The sequence below is a fragment of the Hydractinia symbiolongicarpus genome, chromosome 3, assembly GCF_029227915.1.
Source record: "Hydractinia symbiolongicarpus strain clone_291-10 chromosome 3, HSymV2.1, whole genome shotgun sequence".
Lineage (NCBI taxonomy): Eukaryota > Metazoa > Cnidaria > Hydrozoa > Anthoathecata > Hydractiniidae > Hydractinia > Hydractinia symbiolongicarpus.
Genome location: NC_079877.1, coordinates 3,805,849 through 3,826,237, shown reverse-complemented (window position 1 = coordinate 3,826,237; position 20,389 = coordinate 3,805,849). Strand labels below are relative to the sequence as shown.

The 20,389-nt window shown below is 32.4% G+C and overlaps 2 protein-coding genes and 1 long non-coding RNA gene across 3 annotated transcripts; all 3 read left to right on the top strand.

The window, feature by feature from the left end:
* Nucleotides 1–2,887: 2,887 nt before the first annotated feature.
* On the top strand, nucleotides 2,888–3,776 carry LOC130635526 (uncharacterized). The gene is made up of 3 exons (XR_008982167.1): nucleotides 2,888–2,975; nucleotides 3,168–3,226; nucleotides 3,351–3,776. It is a non-coding gene; the product is annotated as an uncharacterized LOC130635526 (long non-coding RNA).
* Nucleotides 3,777–7,653: 3,877 nt separating this feature from the next.
* LOC130635522 (cilia- and flagella-associated protein 251-like) lies at nucleotides 7,654–9,077 on the top strand. Its single transcript, XM_057444875.1, has 2 exons — nucleotides 7,654–7,844; nucleotides 8,153–9,077. Exons 1-2 carry the CDS (start codon nucleotides 7,778–7,780, stop codon nucleotides 9,007–9,009), a joined length of 924 nt encoding a protein of 307 aa, XP_057300858.1. The 5' UTR covers nucleotides 7,654–7,777; the 3' UTR covers nucleotides 9,010–9,077.
* Nucleotides 9,078–17,222: 8,145 nt separating this feature from the next.
* LOC130635524 (uncharacterized) lies at nucleotides 17,223–19,756 on the top strand. Its single transcript, XM_057444877.1, has 3 exons — nucleotides 17,223–17,363; nucleotides 18,073–18,756; nucleotides 19,225–19,756. The coding sequence occupies exons 2-3, from the start codon at nucleotides 18,086–18,088 to the stop codon at nucleotides 19,268–19,270; spliced, it is 717 nt and encodes a 238-aa protein (XP_057300860.1). The 5' UTR covers nucleotides 17,223–17,363; nucleotides 18,073–18,085; the 3' UTR covers nucleotides 19,271–19,756.
* Nucleotides 19,757–20,389: the final 633 nt, after the last annotated feature.

The following is a 20,389-nucleotide window of genomic DNA, read 5'->3' as shown; positions in this document are numbered from 1 at the left end:
CGGACTATCTTTTTTCAAAATTTCCTCTATCCCAATTTTCGCTCCTGAAAGTTGGTAGAGTTTTTTTATGATATTAGAATAATGTTTTTACACACATACCGATATCGTGTTTTGAGGATGCGTTAATGTGTAAAGTAGAACACAGCAGCTAATAAGAGGGGCAGCTTGCGATGCAGTCGTTTCACATAAATAGAATGGATATTACTTGACAACATCAGTAATTGTTAACCGTCTGCAAGCAGGCAATACAGGTTTTTAGGCATTCTGATTGGTTAGCGCTTTTGACAACAGGCCAATATGGAGCGGTATTGCCCGTCGTCAAGAAAAATGGTAGCTTAAAATGTGAACAAGCACGAAAAAACAAGTTTCAAGAAGCATTGGAAATGATTTTAATCTACCTCCTATAATATATTTATCAATGAAAAAATTATTGGATATAACAACAACAATATCAAGTTTAAATGTTAAAATAATCAGACTCAGCAACATTTTGTCGGATGCTTTTTCAAAAATGGCTAGTTAACTAGCTACATTTATGAAAAAACAATGATCCGATATCCAGTTTTATCGAGAAAATATTCAATACAAGACAACGAATTTAAAACAATTGCGTCGCCTTAATTTTCTGAATCGTTCCTTCAGCTTTTAGTTACTTAATCAAAAAAAAAATTGTTGAAGTCCATGTTATTCTTGGCTAGCTGGTTTGAAACATTTACTTCAATATTCGCTGTAACTAAATTTTAGTTGTACATTCAACTTTACACATTATTCTGTAAGTGTCGAACATTGTAATGTTCTGTTTCAAGGATTTATTCTAGACTTTCAAATTCTGCATAGAATGTTTCTGTTTTAAGACGCGGCACTGTTTCGAATTCTCACCTTGAGTGCTAAGAAAGTAGTGGATAATTACTTTATTATAAGAACACTAAACTAAACTTCCTTTTTTTAAATTTGGTTAACAATGGTTAACAAATACAATAATCGTGCTGTACGGAAAATATTGCCCTCAGTCATTAGACCTCGGGCGATATTTTGCGCTACAGCCCGGAATAATCCGTTATTATTGTATTAAAACGTTGCATGACGCTAGAAAGTTGATCTTTGTGTCTTTTATTGCGAAAAATTAGCTGCTCAAAATAATTTTTCCAGTTGACATCCTGCATTTTTTTTATGCAAAAAACGTTCTGTGAGTTATTCCATTACTGACTTCAAATTCTATTACACTTGAGAGAGTTGAGCATATTTTATACTGTTAAATGACAATATCATCAAATTAGTTGCATATATTTTTCGCGTTGAATAAAGTACATATATTTTCATTAAATTTCATTAAATAAGATATTTTTTCCTTGAAACAGTTAAATAATGATACTTAATAGATCATATTCGTTAAATGATCAGCATAAATTATCGCTTAAATAAACAGCATATATTTATCGTTAAACACTGCTACATATATGGGAAACTCTAAACAGATAGTCCACATCTATAACAAAACATTCGCCTGTCTCTTTCTTTCTACAGGCCCAAATAACTTTATATTCTAATGTCTTGATTTAAACAAAGTTGTGCAGATATCAAGAAGAATTTATAACTAATTTTTACTTCATCAAATTCTCTCCCAGAAATTGTTCCAACTGATTAATTGGTACATCGAAAACTTCTTCAGCAAAATGAATCTCATCGATGGCAAAAATGGGATACGGTGCAGCTACATGATATATATCAAAGATTGGGAAACTTTCTTCGCATGACACCAACTTAGCAAATTCATTCCACAGTTTGATTCGATGATTTGTTATGAATCTATGATCGTCTTTATATTTGCGATAAGTGGGCGTTGTTGTTTTCCAAATTACCATGGGAACAATTTGTATTTTTTTAAGATTCCTGTACATTTTGACAAAATTTATTAATAAGGTTTTGCTTTGATTCATTGTTAAGCCCATCATTGTGTGTAAACCAAAATTCAAAAGTAAGACGCTTTTTGAATTTCTCATTTCTTTGCATGTCAGCACGTTTTTGAGGCCGTTTAGGACAATACTTTCGTTAAAATCCTTTTTATCGTAGATAAGTTTGCATTTTCTTTTCCACGTTGCAGAGGATATACCCAGTTATAATTGACTTTACAATTTTTAAAAAAATCTGCACAAATCAAACGGTGCTTCAAGTATGAATAGTATCTGAGACCTAACGAATCTCGATATACCCAGAAAGTAGCATTTTGCTTTTATTTTTTATTAAACACAAAAGGCTTTGTTTTAGGTATCGATGTAAATTTCACTTTTGTGCCATTGTGCGCCCAATATCCTTTACCGGTACCTACATAATACATTTCCCCGTGTTATTTCTTCTTTGTTTTTCTACCTTAACTGTTGCATTCTGTGTCGATTTTTTGAACGACAAAATATGTGTTTTATATATATAACCTTTCAGATGAGCAGTTTGATATTTGCCATGTTCAGTTCCATTAATAAACCACCAAGTAGGAGGATCGCGAAGTCCGTCACGGAGACTATATTCTAATTCCAACTTAAATTTATAATCTCCAGAAATTGGTAATTCAAATTTTGCTTCATAACTTCCATCCATTTTATCTATAACATCGGCGTTGAAATAAACTGCTCCTTGAACAAAAATAATCTCCAAGAGTCGCCACCAATAATTTTGTCTTTGTAAACCGTCAAATGTCGTAATTGTTAGTTTTACAATGTCTTTATCTCTACTCGTTCTTAAGCTGTAGTTACAATAACGTATATCAGTTTGTATTGAACGATTGTAGTGATATCTGGATTTCCAAGATGTTTTTCCCAAACATGACAATTGCGTAGAAGTGAGATCCGCTGCAGCGTTGGATCTTAGAAGTATCTAATTTTTATTTGGTAGAATTGTGATGTATGTTGAAGTAATAAGAAAGACAACGGTTAACATCAAAATTAAAAAAATGTGGCGAAATATCTCCATCCTTTCCTACGGTGAGCAAAAAGACTTTTAAGAAAAATGATTAAATATTCATTTATGTTGTTTTATGTAGAAAGCCTTGTCCTATTAACGGTTTCCATAAAAACGAAGATTTGTATGGTTGCCGAGGAGTGTGTAAAATGAATTCCGAGAAAAAGAAATGTAGAGAAAAAATTAAATTCTATAACACAATTTCTTTATTAAAGTGGAATGTCAACGCAAATTTGATATATGGACCTTTAACATCTAATCAGGTGTGTGGATTGTAAGTTGTATTTGTAATTCTTCTCTGTGTTGCTAAAAGTATTCCTCATTAATAGTAGCTATCAATTTGTTATTTGGCATTGAAACTTCAATTTTAGTATGTTTTCTCATCTATCTTATTTTAGATCAAAAGATGGTTGATAGTATTGCGTGATCGGATGGAGAAGCAGTTGAAGCAGATGCTGAACAATCTTTTGAATCTTTACAATCTTCATGGTGATCATGAAAGGTACATACATTTCTTGTTATGTTAAAAGAGGTGAAATCAAAATGACAGATAAATTTATCTTCATTCTATATATATTACTTCAATCCACTATTCATTCAAGCCATCTAATTCATTAACTTTATATATTTTAAAAACTTGCTTTCTTTTTTGATGATTTTAGTTGTTCAGAGAGAGCTTGATTAATTCAAGGATACTATATGGAACTTACACCGAATCAGCTATCAACGAGATATTTTGATGCCTGATGGCATACCTGATTATATTTATAAGTTTCCCGAAAAATATGCTTTAACTGAGTGTGCCGGTGCATTTTATGCAAAAATAATTAAAAAGTACTTTTATTAAAAATCTTGAAAATTTACTTTGCATTTTTCAATTCTCCGGATATCATTTGATCATGGATCAAATAAACGAGGTTTTATCAAAAGCAAACGTATATGCATCTGATGTAGACTTTATAAGCAAAGATCTCAGGGAAAATGTGAAGATATCATTCCATTTCCTGCTGAAGTGCCTGTTGCAAACCTTGAAACAGCGTATTTATTGTGAAAAGAAAAAGTTACCTCTTCTTACTTGTGTTTTTTTATTGATAATGCATGCTTTATTAGACGAGTTTTTCTCCAATGGAAACAATGTCCATTGATGTAGGCTTTCCTTATCGTACTTAATGCCTTTGCCTTGACAACCTCTCCGCAACACTTTCTATATTGATTGCGGAGCTAAGCGAAGCCCATTTTCTGATGTCAATAGTGCAGGTGTATATAAATTTCCGCCATTTCCCTTACATATAGGTTAAAATATTTTTACATATAGGTTATTTATAATTTTTTAACCTATATGTTAAATGATAATATAATCAAATTAGTTGCATATATTTTTCGCGTTAAATAAAGTACATATATTTTCATTAAATTTCATTAAATAAGATATTTTTTCCTTGAAACAGTTAAATAATGATACTTAATAGCTCATTTTCGTTAAATGATCAACATAAACTATCGCTTAAATAAACAGCATATATTTGTCGTTGAACACTGCTACATATATGGGAAACTCTAAACAGATAGTCCACATTTATAACAAAACATTCGCCTGTCTATTTCTTTCCACAGGCCCAAATAACTTCATATTCTAATGTCTTGATTTAAACAACAAAGTTGTGCAGATATCAAGAAGAATTTATAACTAATTTTTACTTCATTTGATGGTGCATTTTATGCAAAAATAATTAAAAAGTACTTTTATTAAAAATCTTGAAAATTTACTTTGCATTTTTCAATTCTCCGGATATCATTTGATCATGGATCAAATAAACAAGGTTGTATAACAAGCAAACGTATATGCATCTGATGTAGACTTTATAAGCAAAGATCTCAGGGAAAATGTGAAGATATCATTCCATTTCCTGCTGAAGTGCGTGCCTGTTGTAAACCTTGAAACAGCGTATTTATTGTGAAAAGAATCTTACTTGTGTTTTTTTATTGATAATACATGCTTTATTAGACGAGTTTTTCTCCAATGGAAACAATATCTATTGATGTAGGCTTTCCTTATCGTACTTTGCCTTGACAACCTCTCCGCAAACTTTCTATATTGATTGCGGAGCTAAGCGAAGCCCATTTTCTGATGTCAATAGTGCAGGCGTATATAAATTTCCGCCATTTCCCTTACATATAGGTGAAATTTTAAAGTTGGACCGGCTTGTAAGCGTTTGGGGCACAAGACACTCAAGCGTAGCCGCGGTCACTTCTTCTGAGCACAGTTGAATAACAAAGTTTGGAGCCAGCTAAAATAAATAAAAAAAAAATGGCTACCAAGCGACGATTTGTTGTGGTTTAACTTCTTTACGTGGAAAGGAGAAAGAGTATGTATATGTAGCTAATATATCACTATTTTTTACATGTAATGAACCGATTCTTATTCTCACTCACACATAAGGCTAGCTAGCATAAAATTACCGACTGAGCTGGAATAATAATAGAACTTAAATAGCTAGCTAATTTTTGTTAAGACTTGTAGCTAGCTGGCACAAAATAGAGCAAACATATTACATATATAGCTAGCATAAAAATAGCTACAAAGCTAGCATTAAATTAACTACTTAGCTGCGATAGAACTACCAACGTAGCTAGCATAAAATCAACTATGTAGCTAGCATAGAAAAATTCTTTTGGAAAGATTTTTCTAACAAGCTGGCCAGCTGACTATACATATACAATACAGTGAGTGAGATAATGCTATTCTGTAGTAATAACAAGTAATATGGTGTCGAATTTTTTTTAATAAACTTTTAAAAAAAATTCAAATCGAATGTTTTGTTTTCTTTTTGTACATGAATTTGAAAAATTTAAACTAAATTCAAATTAACCTTTTTTTAAGAAAAACCTGTTTTTTTGTCGCAAAGTTGCTATTACCATATGAAATAACTATAAATGCAATAAGCTGTTTTATCTCTTTCGAGAAATATTGGCCTCAATCAGCGTATCTCGCAAGCTAGGTCTATAGCTATGTTTGACATCAAGTAATATTTCTCTGTATAAATAGACAAAACTTTTTATTTTGTATTAATATAACAAATTTCAATCAAACTATATTTAAAGAACTTATTCTAACTAACGACGCATTAAAATGTCATGAAAATCGTGCATGGCAATTAGAGTATTTCGCGAAAAGCCATAAAATGCTCCAAATCGCGAAACTTAATTCTATTGAGTTAGACCGGGCTTAGAACTTGGGGCCTTATTTGTTTAGATGCAAAACCTAAATATATGTGCTAATTGATGCTAACGGCAACATCACCAATTTTCTCAAAAGATGAGACCTATATGTTGGCCTGGTGTGGATTATTCTTTAGAGTAGACGTGTTAGAAAGTGTAATTTACACGCTTCTTACCTAACCTTCGCATCTAAGAAAGTAGCACCTCTGCAGACAGCTGGGTGCAGTTACATATTGGGAAAAATGCTGTTTAGAATTGTGTCCTTCTTCCCCGTTTTTCAATAAGACCCAGAAAGCTATTCTGTAAAATTGGCTAAGTTTGGGTAAAAAGAACTATTTGTCCAAATATTTATGAACACGATTGTTGGTACTTCACCTTTGAAGCACTGTCTAAAATATTTTTTAAAAAAGTAAAGTCATAAAAAGGTAGGAAACAAGAGAAAACAGTTGTTTTGCTTGATAGGTTATTTTGAGTCTCTATGTGGTTTAGAAAGGCCGGACGAGTGTTGACACTTAGAAAAAACATGATCATAAGAACATCTTCAATAAAAACGAGACCTACTCGGATACCACCTTTGACTTGCAGTCAGACAAAAATAGTTGATCAGAAAGGAGATTAAGAGGTCATATATACACTGTCTGCATGAGCTACGCTTTGTTGGGAATAATTTAAAAGAATGTGTATGTGGCAGATCCTGCAAAAAAACCAAGTGAAAAGAACAGCAGCGTAGAAATGACGATTGCAGTGGATAAGATTCTTGTGAGTATCGCAACAGCTGAATTAAACAGCTGAATTAAAGATATTTTTGTTATGTTGAAAGTGACCACTATATCAGATTTCGCGGCATGCTTCTTCTAAGTGAAACTATCTCAATAAGAAAGATGGCGACAAACTTAGTTTTAATCTTTCGTTGATGTTTTTTATTTTTTATTTTCATAAGCAACTTTAGTAGCTACCACGAATTACATATTTCTTAGTATAGTCATATCACCATAAAAAATCCACATAAAAAGTATTTTGACGTGGCCATGCTGCAACGCAACGTGGTTAATTAATGTTAATATGTTGGTATGCTAACATAATTAATTAGTAATTGATAAAAAAGCTTGTTTTAATCTATTAATTAGGAATTTTGGATGAGGAAAGCACATGGCTATAATTAACCATCAGTCCAAATGATGTATTTTTGCTTTGTTGTATTTCGACACGCTGGCAAAATATGCAGTACCTGGTTGTCACTAATGCTGGAAAAGTTAGAGATATAATGTGAATTTATTGAAAACCTTCAAGCGTAAGAGTAGTGAGAATATACTTATGTGGAAAACTAACAAGCATTACTTTTAAAGCGTTTGCTAGTGTGATTGGAGCCATTTTGTGATTACAAAAACTGTTGTACAAAAACTACATATATCATGGCTGAAATATTCTTGCATAAAAACCAGGCCTGTGTAGTATTGACGTATCCATAAATAGTACGCTTTTAACCTCGTTTTCGTTAACCAGTTAATGACTCCACAGAAGCCTAAAAAGGCCTAAACGTTTTTACATTTTCATCTGATTCAATTGTCTTGCAGAGAGTGAAGAGGTTGTGATCAAATTAAGCATCATGAAACTTTTGTTGTTGACTTTACTGGGTTGTTGTGCCCTTGCATTGGCTCTGCCAAGTGGAAAAAGTATGTATATCTATTTATATTTTTACTTTCATATTTCATAACGTTATAGGGAGTGCAGATCAATATTAACATTTAGTTGACGCGCAATGTACAATTGTTTCTTTTTTAAATTTAAATATCCTAAAACAAGAGGATTGGGTCGACGTTAGGCTGACCACTTACGAATTATATGATTTCAAGTGTATTAGCACGATTTAAAGAAGGAAAGACATTTCTTGTATTAGATTGCAAAAAGCCTAGAATGTATAGATAGGTAGCTCTATCTCATCCGACAGATGACTATATAATGAAACTATGTTTCTGTTTAGTTGAGGATCTTTCTCTTCCACAACAGTTGGAAAAAGATGAAGCCGCACCCGTTGTAGAAGAAAAAGCAGTTGAAGCAAAAAAAGACGAAGAGAAGAAACCAGAGGAGAAAAAAGATGAAGAAAAAAAAACAGAGGAGAAAAAAGATGAAGAAAAGAAAACAGAAGAAGTGAAAAGTGATGTTAAGGATGAAGAAAAAGAAGTTGAAGAAAAAATCGAAGATATTCCTGAAGATATGGAAGAACAACAAGAAATTGAGGATGAATTAGAGGAAGAAGGTGAAAAAACAGAAGAACCAGCTGATGAAATGGAAGAAGATACCAAGGAAGAAGCAAACGCAGAGGAAAACTCTGACGAGAAAGAAGAAAAGGAGGACAATGCCGCTGAACCAAAGGTTGAAGATGCAGCAGAAGAAAAAGTAGAGGATGCTGCTACTGAACAGGAAGATCAACCCGAAGAAAGCAACAACGAAGAACAAGAAGATGAGGCCTCAGATGAAGAAACCGAAGATGCACCAGAAGAAGAGGAACAAGAAACTGAAGATGAGCCCGAACAAGATGAGGAAGAAACTGAAGATGAACCAGAACAAGATGAAGAAGAAACTGAGGAAGCACCAGAACAAGATGAAGAAGAAACCGAAGACGTACCAGAAGATGATGAACATGAAACCGAGGACGAACCTGAAGAAGATGAAGAAGAAACCGAAGACGCACCAGAACAAGATGAAGATGAAACCGAAGACGCACCAGAAGAAGATGAAGAAGAAACCGAGGACGAACCCGAACAAGATGAAGAAGAAACCGAGGACGAACCCGAACAAGATGAAGAAGAATCCGAAGACGAGCCATCAGAGGAATAAACAAATTCTGTCAATTATCAATATGAATAATATGTAAAGTTAAATATTATATTTAAAAATAAAATTGGAAATGGAATGATAAGTATTCTTGCAATTCTTCACAATAATATAAACCAATAAATAATTCATAGGGGTCGATCAGTGCACCTGAAGTTTTCACCAACATGTTGCTTTGAAAGAGGACAAAGATTGTTTTGATAGGTCTGGAAGTTATGCCTGTTGCTTGATAAATTTACCAACTTAAATTACAAGAAACTAACAGGGAAGTCTTGTGTCTTCTTGCTATTTTTGTTTCTTTTGTCGTAACGCAAAGCAGACGGCAAACAGGATATTAAAAGTCATATTATTAACGTCCTCATCTTACTTAGCAAGGAGATCGTTAATACATAATAAACATGTGTTTTGTTAATCACTCAATTAGGGTAGACTAACTAATCATTATATGGTAATTAATTACTTTAACTACTGTCGACGATATTGGAAAACACGAAGCTAATAATTTTAGCACAGCGTGCATGTAAACTCTCATTTTGAAAAAGAAAAACATGTAAAAATAACGACCGCTCAATTGACAGCTGCCCAGGATAAAATGGCCATAGCACATGGGTAATTCTAAAATTTCAAGAGTGACTTTATCTTTAAATAACAGACAGTTTAATAATATCCCTTGGATTTATTTTCATACACACTGTATTTACATAAACTGAACCTTACCACCATCTCACCTGGGATACTTTGAAACTCTGACGGAATTTACAGCACACTTTAAAAAGCTCGACGTTGTCAATAGATTACTGCATTGAATTCGGAGCTGTTGTTATAAAACAAGGACGAAAATATTGTCTTTTTTTGCACATGTGACCAAGTTTTTTTTAATTTTCTTGTTCTTTGTTCTAGGTTTTTGACAAACTGCTCAGCAATGTATATTCCTCTGATGCAATGCATTTTACATTGAAATATGATTTTGATATAACATAAAACATAAAACTTCTTGTTCCATCATATAGGTCATCGGTTCAAACTTTATTATTTTCAAACATTAATATATTAGTACAAGCTAACCCCCTCCCCCTCCCCCTATCCCTCCTAAAAATCGTTATTAAAATACAACAAAATCAGTAAAAACAAAATTGGAAGCCAAAATTTAAAGATTGTTAAAAACGTATTTCAAATAACGTTTTAAATGAAAGCAAAATATTAACTTAATAAAAAGATACACGGCCTTAAGTTGGTTTAGAGTCAAACCTATTTTGTTGTGTCTTGATTGAAGGTTATTTTTTCATAAAACTAAATTGGCAAAATTATTTTTGTTGGCGTTTAATTTTACACGGGCGCTATGTTGTCACCTCAAATATTTTGTCATTTTTGACTGACAAAGTTTAGGCCAATAAGGTATCTCTGCAATAAGTTAGACCACAACAATGAATATGCCTTCTAATCCCTATATCAAGTATGTGAGCAGCGGAATGACTCATCTAACATCCCATTTAAGATTTTATACTTCCCGTTTCAATTGTCATAAAAAATACAAATATAAATAATGATTAACTGCAATGATAATTGTTAAAACTCAACACGACATAATTATTTCACAACTACGGTTAATGATCAGTTAACACTCTCATTCAATATTTCATATTCCTGTTGGATAGAATGTTGGATAAAAAGTCAAACATTAGATATAGTTGAATTTTGACTTCATTAAACATGCAATCCAACGTTTCATCCTAAGATTTAAGATAGCAGTTCCATTGTGATATTATTGTGATAAATGACTCAACAGATTATGAAGTTGAAAAACTCTTTTAAGCTAGGCATATACCGATCCAACATTTCATCCAACATTTGGATTAATGTTAGATGATGTTGAATGAGCTTATTTCACAAGCTAATTTTTTATGTAAATGTCCATTCATTTGTTTATTCATATCCAAGCAAAGATGCCGATTGACATGTCACTACTGATATTGATCTCAGAGCAAATTGACAAAGATCCTCACAAAAACAAAACATGTGATTGGATATAACATATAATCAAAGAACTTATGGACGAAAATAGATGTCGTTTTAAACAAATGCAGAAGATTTTGCAAAAGAGTTTTAAAATGCATTAATGAACTAATCTATACATAATGAAATACATGATAAAAATCAAAAAGTTTGCATTTTTGACGAAATTTGACTTAAGCTTCGTTTAACTCAAAAATGCATAAAGTTCGAGTAGTTTTCTCAGTGAAGATTCAAGTTATCAGGAGTTAACTGTTCTAACAAACAAAATATTTTTCCACGATCTAAATAATTAATGTAGATAATGTATAACAAATGTATATTCAGTCTTAACACCATATTTTTATGGCGGGCAAAACTAAGGGGGTCCCTATAAATTTTCTATACAACCACATTGACCATCTGAGACTACTTCGAATGTTGCCTCTTTCCCGGAATTGTTAAACCTCTGGTTCTTAAATATTCTTGTAAGTTTCTCAAGAATTCGTATATGGTAGGCCCAGCGTTAGATCTTCCTATCACCAACATTAAAAAGAAGCTGTAACTCAAAAGCGGTTATAACACGGTAACATTGGAAAGAAACGGAAACTCAAAAGCGATAACAACACGGTAACATTGAAAAGAAGAGGAAACTTCAAAGCTCTAACAACACGGTAACGAGAAGAATAATGCTGGGTGACACAAAAAAAATCTGCCACGCTTTTAAAATATGGTTTGTAAATGACTTTGTCCTCATTGGGTAAGTTGGTTTCAGGGTTTGCTCTGGTAAATTGTTCGGGACTCAACCAGAGACTACAAAACGAACTGTTGATTTTTGACTTTAGTGACGTACACGAAAGTCGAGATAATGGCGTTGAGGACAAAAACACTATCTAAAATCAGTCTAAATATCACAAATACCATCCCAATGTAACTGAAAACGAGTGAAAAGTACCCTACGTGTAATTGATATCCATATTTCATTTGATATAAGCATTTACAATGCTATTAAACCAAGCTTTCTCTTGAAATAAAATTTAAACTTTTTGCACTAGCTAGCTAGGTATATTCTTCTAAGCTATGGAAAGAAACATACAGGATTATCGTACATAGTCAGTCAAAAAAACAATAATGGCTTCACAATCTCCTTATCATTACCCAAATTAATGGCCTTCTTAAAGCTACCTCATAACATTTTTTTAACAAACACATCTCCTCATGTTGTCTCTGTTTCCTCGTCAAAACAAACTTTCGATTTACTGATATTTAATATATATCACAGACCATAGCTTAATTTACGGTCAAAAAAAAAAGTAGCAATTTAGCGTATAAAAACATATAAATCTCTGATTCTTTCACTTTCCTATGTCAGTAATGTTGATAATTGATCATTGGTTATTTGTAAAAATCAGGGCTCGTGATTCGTCTACTATGGGCGAGAGATCACACAAAAGCCTGTAAATATATATCGCATTTGTTTTTTGAAATTTGAAAATTTTTTGCGCGGTTAGCACAACTCGCATCTGGCTGACAGTCAGAATGTGGCTATTATTAATATAGAGACTAGCCACAAGTAACTGTGTTACCCAGCGTTGCTCGCCCAGCAGAGCGATTAATAAGAACTGTGCACTGTGGAACACATTTAACTGGAGCGATTTATACAGGTTTATAGTTTATCGTAAATCGAGTGAAGCGCACACAACATAATGATTTTTCCGGTATAACATATTTTTCAAAAAATAACTTTTCCACAACTTTAGCTAAAGTAAAATCAGAGTTTGCAACCCACTGTTAACCTGTCATAGCAAAAATCGGTCAATATTATTTTGTTTAGCCAAATAAGTTCCCGTGGAAGTGCAAAAATTAATCTTGACACCGGGCTGAGCACATTGGCATAAGCGCTTGGAAAACTTAATCGCAACTTCAGTTTGAATAAAAACACAGGAAACAAAACGCCGCTAACACCAAGCTAAAGCCTTAGTACAGGTGAACTGTGTTGCACATGAGTATAGGCGTATTACCATCTTCCATAAAAACCTTAATCGCACCTTCAGCTTAAACAGAAAACAGCCCGTTGTTACCTGACCAGTTCAAGTGTCAGAGGCACCAAGAGTATTCTAAGTAGCCACGACTTCAAATACAAATGAATTACAATATACCAGGCTGAGAAAAAACTTCATCCTGCTTAAACGAGCTACCTATAGCATATATAGCAGTATAGAAAAAACTGAATTCCTCTCCTTTATGTTTAACGAACAGAACATAGAACAAGTGACATTCTTAACACAAGAGACAAAACGGTAACTACTTAGTCACAACTACTATCCCAATTTTTTAACGCTGGTAACGTTTTAGGTACGCAAGAGGTTGGACTACTGAAGTGTTCCTATATACTCCTAAATAGAAAAAGCTATAAACTTACTTAATTTGAGTAAAAATAGTAAAAATCAACATATAGGATTGATACAGAAAGAAAGCATTTTATTTGCATTAAAAACAAAACAATATAAAAAAGTTTAACTTTTTAGTTCAACATCATACCCAGAATTTCCTGTTTCTATGACAACCGTGAAAATTTTTTTTGGCAAATTATTTCTAGTAAGTTTATACGAAAAGTCACCAAATTTCAACACGTAGCATTTTCCTAGTTCAAATTTAAAAAAAAAGGGTTGTAAATCCCTAACCAGAATGGGGTTAAAAACATGAGAGGAATGCTATTTTAGATTTGAACTAAGCGGTGCAAGGATGGCAGTTCTTGCATTACAAACGTCACTTTCAAATCTACAGTTGCTGCAAAATAATTTAACCACAAAGATTGATTCAAAAGCTGAAAAAGCAAAAACATATTTAGGTTTTGCTTCACCCCCTGTCTTATTTCAGTTAGTGTAGCATGTTTTACTAAAACATAGTGGATTTACTTGGGGTGGTCGCTTAATAACATCTCTGTGTGCTTTTGGGAGAGACAACGGTAAAAGAAAAAACCTTGCGTGCAGAGTTTAATGCTAGTAGAAGAAAAGAATAATTAACGAATAGATACTGTTTGAGATTCGGTTTCAAGTTACAATATAACAAAGCACTTCCTCTTTGAGGGTTTAGATTAGTCATACTTTAAATCTTATTGTAATACAATAACATCCGCGCAGAAGAGTCGTGTCGGTTCTGTCCATGTTGACTAAGAACAAGAAAATTAAAATTTAACTGTCAAAAAAAATAATAAAAATTGTAAACAAAAAGACATTTCTAATTTGACTAGGATAACTTTTATCTTGTCAATAAACAGTCAGAACTAATTAATACCATATCGGGTTTTATGTCAACTTTGCTTCGATCACGGGGGTAAGCACAGATACGAGATTGCTAATAACAAATCAAGTCGTGGCGAGCCAGGACTTTCAGAACATATTAATGTTGTAATACCAGCATTGAAAAATGATTGACTATGAATTTACGTTTAATTATACAGTGGAACATCCCCTATCTGAAAAAAATATTTTTGTTCTGCAAGTGTCTTTTTAAATGGGATTCCTCTGTATTAGAATTGGTGACGCTGGATGGTCTTATCTCTCAAAAAAAGACTCCATTCTAAAGTAGAGTTTAACAAAAATTTTTCGTTTGGTCTAGTGGTCAAGTCATAATTTCCTCTCGAAAAAAAAACTGTACAGGCCACACTCAAATAATGGACGGGCTAACAGTGACAGAAGCTAATATACTGGATAATATTCGGGAATTATACTAGTTGTAGGTTGTAATATATGATTTGTTGTTATTGTTAATAACATATTTACATTTTTTTAATATACACCAAAAAAGGTATAGTACTACATATTGAAAGTTTTGGTAGCCCTACATTTAAAAAAACGTGTATGCTACCATGCACAGTCCCTAGCACTTGTGTTTTGTCGCTTTTATCCTCTCATCATTTTTTTTTCTCTCTCTACACCGACATTATCATCTTTTTAAGTGTTAATTAGTTTCCTTTGTTTTTTATTATGATTATATTTTGTTAACAAATCGTATTTATTTTTATCAAAGATATCCATTTTGGGATTTACATAAGATATAGACAATCCGAATGAATGAGTTTTTTCAATCTTGGTTGATTGTAACACAGACAGATATTTCCTCCTTAAATCTTTAAATTTTCGGTCCAAATTAGCGAAATGAATTTTTATTCATGTAAACACGATTTGCCCGAAATAAACTATTGCGCATGTGTACAGAGCTATTGCGCATGTGTACAAAGCCTTTGCGCATGTGCACGAAGTTATGGCGCATGTACAGTTAACACAACCCCGATATGAAAAACTCTATTCAGGTAAACCTCATGCCAGGTCTGTAAAGGCTGCCTAACTTTAATTAAGTTTAAATGTTCATGGCTGACCCACGTTAAGTTATTATGCGCAAACTTAAAAAAAATATACAATTGCCCTGTGTGACCACAGACGTATTCCAACAGTTCTTGTGATATAGAATTCTAGGCATTGTGAAATTGAGTTTAAACTTCTTGCTTAGGTTATCAGACAGGTAAAGCCACGCATCGATAAAAAAATATAACCAAAACCGTTGCAACGGAACTTAAACATTGGCGCATGCGCATTATAACTTTCTAATTTTACAGGCTTTCAGATAGACGCGGAACGTGGACGGAAAAAGTTTCGTTTCTGAGAAAAGAAAAATTTCTAATATAATTAACTAAATGATTTTTCCCCTCTTACCTGATAGAATGAATTTAAAAAGAATTGCTTAATTAATGAATGTTATGCTTGCATTCGAATTTTGAGTTTACAATTAATTTGACTAAAAGCGCCACACTAAATAAAAAGTATATCGAACGTAATAACTTCTTGCATTTTTACCCCACTGCCCTTACAAACGTTTCTTTTCCAATCTTAGAGTTTTTAATTACTGAATATTATAATGCATAATAAAGTTCATTTTGAAGAGAAAATCGCATGTGGACTGGATGAAACTTCGCTTTCCACTGCAATTAATTTTCTAAGTTTGCACTGACCTCATGCTTAGTGCAAAAAACTTTGGAAAAATGTGAACAGCGCGAAAACTATCGGAGGCGACAAATGTCAAAAGATTTGACAAAAAATAAAGACTAGCGAAAATTTAGGAAAAACAAAATTTAGGGCTACAAGTGAAATTTCTCTAAAAGTATTTTTCGCGCGTTAAAGAATGAATAACTTTAACATATTAAAAGCCTAGACAGGTCTTCAGTGACGAAGATTTTTGGACGAAATATTAGGATAAAATAAAGGAGCATTTCAAATCTCCTAGGTATTGAAAGAGACTTAAATGTTCTTAGCGTGTTTTAAATTTTTGCACGTTCAATGGTCCATATGTTCTGAAAATAAAAAAACCCCCGTGTAATCGGTTTCGCTATCGAAAAAAATATATAAAAATAGTTTTTCTTCCCCGCTAAGAATCTTCGTGTCAATCCGATTTAAATCCGATTAGCAAAAAAAAGATCCGATATTTCCCCAGAATAACCCTCCTTCTTAGAAGAAGTAGTAAAAAGTTTAATTTGCTTTTCTTCAGAAGTTTACCGCCCAACTCTAAAACCCGTTAATGTCTACTCGACTTAGGATACTACTAATTACCCCGCTAATTACCCTGTTAATTAGTGTTAGGGTCCCTTCTTAATATTTTAACAAAAGGTTCTGAATTAATTTCCTTCTTCTGAGACATCTGGTAGGGAGAGCTTGTGTCTTTGATATTACCGAAACTTTTTTTTTCCAAGTATTTCTTAAACTTCATTTGATTAGAGAAAAACTTTTGTTGAGTGTGTTTTAACCTTTACACTTCAAGATTTAAACCTTTTTTAAGTCCCAGACGACTAAATTACGCCAAGTGATATGAAGAGGATTGATAACAATATGATACATAAATAAAATGAATCAACAACAACAATAAAATAAAATAACAAAAATAGCAAATAAAGAATTAAAAATAAAACAAAAAATAAAAAGCTATAAATTTAATAAAATAAAATTCAAAGATTATTGTATTTTTTAATAGCACCCCCGGAAAGACTCCATTGTTTAATAAGTCGTCACATCTCACCGACCTCCATTTTACATTATTTTCAAAATGACACACTCGGCGTAAAATTAAAACTTGAGGTGATTTAAAAATACAGAAGTAAAAATATAACACCTGAACCTATCGATAAATATTATCTTCATCAATACACAGGCATCAAACATTGAATGACCTCATTTGATCCCAAGAGAAGATAAATCGGACGTTGTGATTGGTTCATAATAACATGCTAATTGGACCAAATAATATATAAGTGGCTAAAGAAGAAGCAAGAATCAGTTAATCCTATCAGAAGAAAAAAGTTGTACATCTATATCCAGGTAAGTGTACTGATATGAGTTAGCTTGTGTCTTGTTTTTTTATTTTATAAGAACAATTTTTTTGAAATAAAAGTCTTTGACCATAAGAACTCTTAGAGTTATCTTTATAAAAACTATTAGAACATACTGAAAAAAATCAAGGGTAGGCTCTTAGTAAGGCAAACCTACAACGATAGAACATAGATACAAATATAACCTCTATTACTTACAGTCTCAAATTCTTCTGCTTTTGTAAAGTTGATGATCACAAAAATAAATCCTTTAGTTTTAATAAGAAGGATTCTAATAATTTTTTTTGGTCGGAAAGTTTAGAAGGAAATTAGGAACGTTTCGGAGTAAATAAAAAATAAAGAATGCTCTGCAGAAGTCTATATCACTGTCTATCAAGAAAATATTTCTTAGCATAAAATCAAAACAAAAGCAACTGATTCATGGACATTTCTTTACATTGATAACAAAAAATATGTTCTAGAAGAATGTATCACTATATACCTTCTTATTCATCAAACTATTTTTTACATTTTTACTTCGTTGTTTATTTCCATGACGTACAAAAAGTTTAGAAAGAGTTTTTTTCTTTACTGTGTTAAATTACCTTTATTTCTCCGTAACATGAATTACGAACGTGGTTCTGATTATTTCAAAAGCCTATATCGCGTTTGAAGATGAAATATTGTTTTAATAATATCAACTTTGTTTTTTTATTTAGTTTTATAAACAAAATGATGGCGTTTAATCTAACCCGCGACCATTATGTGCCTGAACATCAATATCTGCCCAATATAAAATTAGAGGACGACGATGTTTATTATCAACTGAACGAGTCCAAATACAACCCATTTGTTGAATTATCAAGACTAAATAACGAATTCAAAATGCCACCGATATCTTCTTTTTGCGCTTCACCCTCCTTACCTGGTACAATAAATACAAATAACGGACTTAGAAGTGATTATTTAGGCTCCTCCGATGGAGAGTGCTCTCCGAAAAGTGTCGATGAGAATGAAATTGTAGATAATGTAATGAACTCCGTTTCTTGTATCAGAGGAGTAAGGACTATAACTCGAAATCCTGGAAGACTTACAAGACAACGCGGAGGAGGGGCAGGAAAAACACGGGGAAGAGGGAGACGAAACGAACAAGTTTTACCGAAAGAAAAAGATCGAGCACGCTTGTTTAATGAAGCATTCGATGGTCTTCGTAAACGTATTCCATCAATCCCTGCGAGCAAAAAACTTTCCAAGATTGAAATATTAAGACTTGCCATATGTTATATGTCATATTTAAAGTTTTTAATAGAAAAAGATTTACCACAAAGAACTAATCCTCAAAATACCACGGCAACCGACCCTTCGTTGACACGCTCACGGCTACCAGAAAACCATATTAACAGGTAATACTAAAATTAAAATCTTTTCCTTAGAATAAAATATAATATAGACAAAAATTTTGCAGATAATTGTCTTTTTGTTTCCATTTGTTTGTTTATTTAACCACATATTTTTATTTATTCGTCAATCTTCTTACTTTCTTATTTATTTATCGGTTTGCATGTTAATCTTAAAAAGTGACACAAAAGCTCTGTGTTTTTTTGTTTATATCATACACTCAAAACAAACAAACAAACAAACAAAAAATATTACAATAAGCATCAAATGTTTTAAATTTATTAATTTTTGTGAATAATTCAAATTGCTTCAAACTGCTCTATTTTTATAATTATTTTTCTTTTATACAATTTTTTTATGCTCACCCAGGTTCCTTTACGTGGTGTGGACGCACCTGCCCAACAACAAGTCTTTTAGGGTATGTGTGTTTAAAGTCATATAACAGCACTGTTATCAAACTTTTTTTATTTTAGTGTCCAGACCTCCGTAGTTCATGAAGAAAATATGAGACTTTGTTGACATATAGCAGTGTCGCGTTTTATATGATGACATTATGAAGTCATAGCCGTTTATTTGATGTAGATATATTTTTTTATCGAAAATTTTAAATAAACATTTTTTTTAGATGTCAGAAAAATATTTAAGGTTTGTTATGAGAAGAAAAGAAAGTTATTGACCATTATAAGAATTAAGAATCTTGATTAGATTTTATTTCAATATTATTAAAGACAAATCAAGTCTAAATATTTTCATTTTCTGTGAAACACTTTTCAATTTGTTGCAACTTTTTTCAGTTCTCTGGACTTACATATTTCTCATGATGGCAGACTTCAACTGTGTGTGAATGGTTGTCTAGACAATTTTGCGTTAATTAATTTTAAAATAGTTTTTTACAGACATATTTTTTTCTATTATATTTTATAAACCTGTTGTTACGATATTCAGATTTTGTATTTATTTCCTCAAATTTTATAAGAGTTTTACACAAACAATCCAATGGTAATATTTATCGTATCCTATTTTCACCTCAAAAGTGTCTTTGACACCTTTTTTAATACTCGTTGTTAAACCACGGAAAGATGCACGGGTTTGCGCGTCCGCATAATGAATTTAACAGCGGGGGTTTCGTAATGAACAGATATTGTTATAAAGACTAGTTGTTAGCCCGTGAAAAATTTCAGAGAGAATTGCTCGTATACATGTTTCCCACATCGCTCTTTGGTGCACATTTCCGTCGTACTTATATCGCACTTGCTATTTTGTCCATCCCTAGCAAGAATGTAAAATCGCGCAGTGACATGTTTTTGTAGGTAAAACATGTGAAACATACAGAAAGCAAGTATACTTTTGGTTTGCGGCCGACAAACAGACAGTTAATATAGAGATGTATCGAGCATATCGTTTTGGTATGCAAATATAATTTATATATTGGTTTTTATTTTTCTTAAGCCGTCGCACACAGAGAATAACAACACTGTCAGTTATGGTGTCTAATTATTAACCTGAATAGCTGGTAGTTACAACAACAACTAATTTTAAAATAATTATTCGAAAATATAAGATCAAAATCCGTGCAAATCATGCAAAATGATTTAATATGCAACGATATATGAACGGTAAAACAGCGTCGACGGCTGT

What these genes read in the sequence shown, in the direction of transcription:
- LOC130635522 (XM_057444875.1), top strand. Translation starts at nt 7,778, where the DNA reads ATGAAACTTTTGTTGTTGACTTTACTGGGTTGTTGTGCCCTTGCATTG. An exon ending in GGCTCTGCCAAGTGGAAAAA is followed by an intron (nt 7,845 to 8,152) that starts GTATGTATATCT and finishes GTTTCTGTTTAG; the next exon opens with TTGAGGATCTTTCTCTTCCA.
- LOC130635524 (XM_057444877.1), top strand. Translation starts at nt 18,086, where the DNA reads ATGATGGCGTTTAATCTAACCCGCGACCATTATGTGCCTGAACATCAA. An exon ending in CCAGAAAACCATATTAACAG is followed by an intron (nt 18,757 to 19,224) that starts GTAATACTAAAA and finishes TTTTTATTTTAG; the next exon opens with TGTCCAGACCTCCGTAGTTC.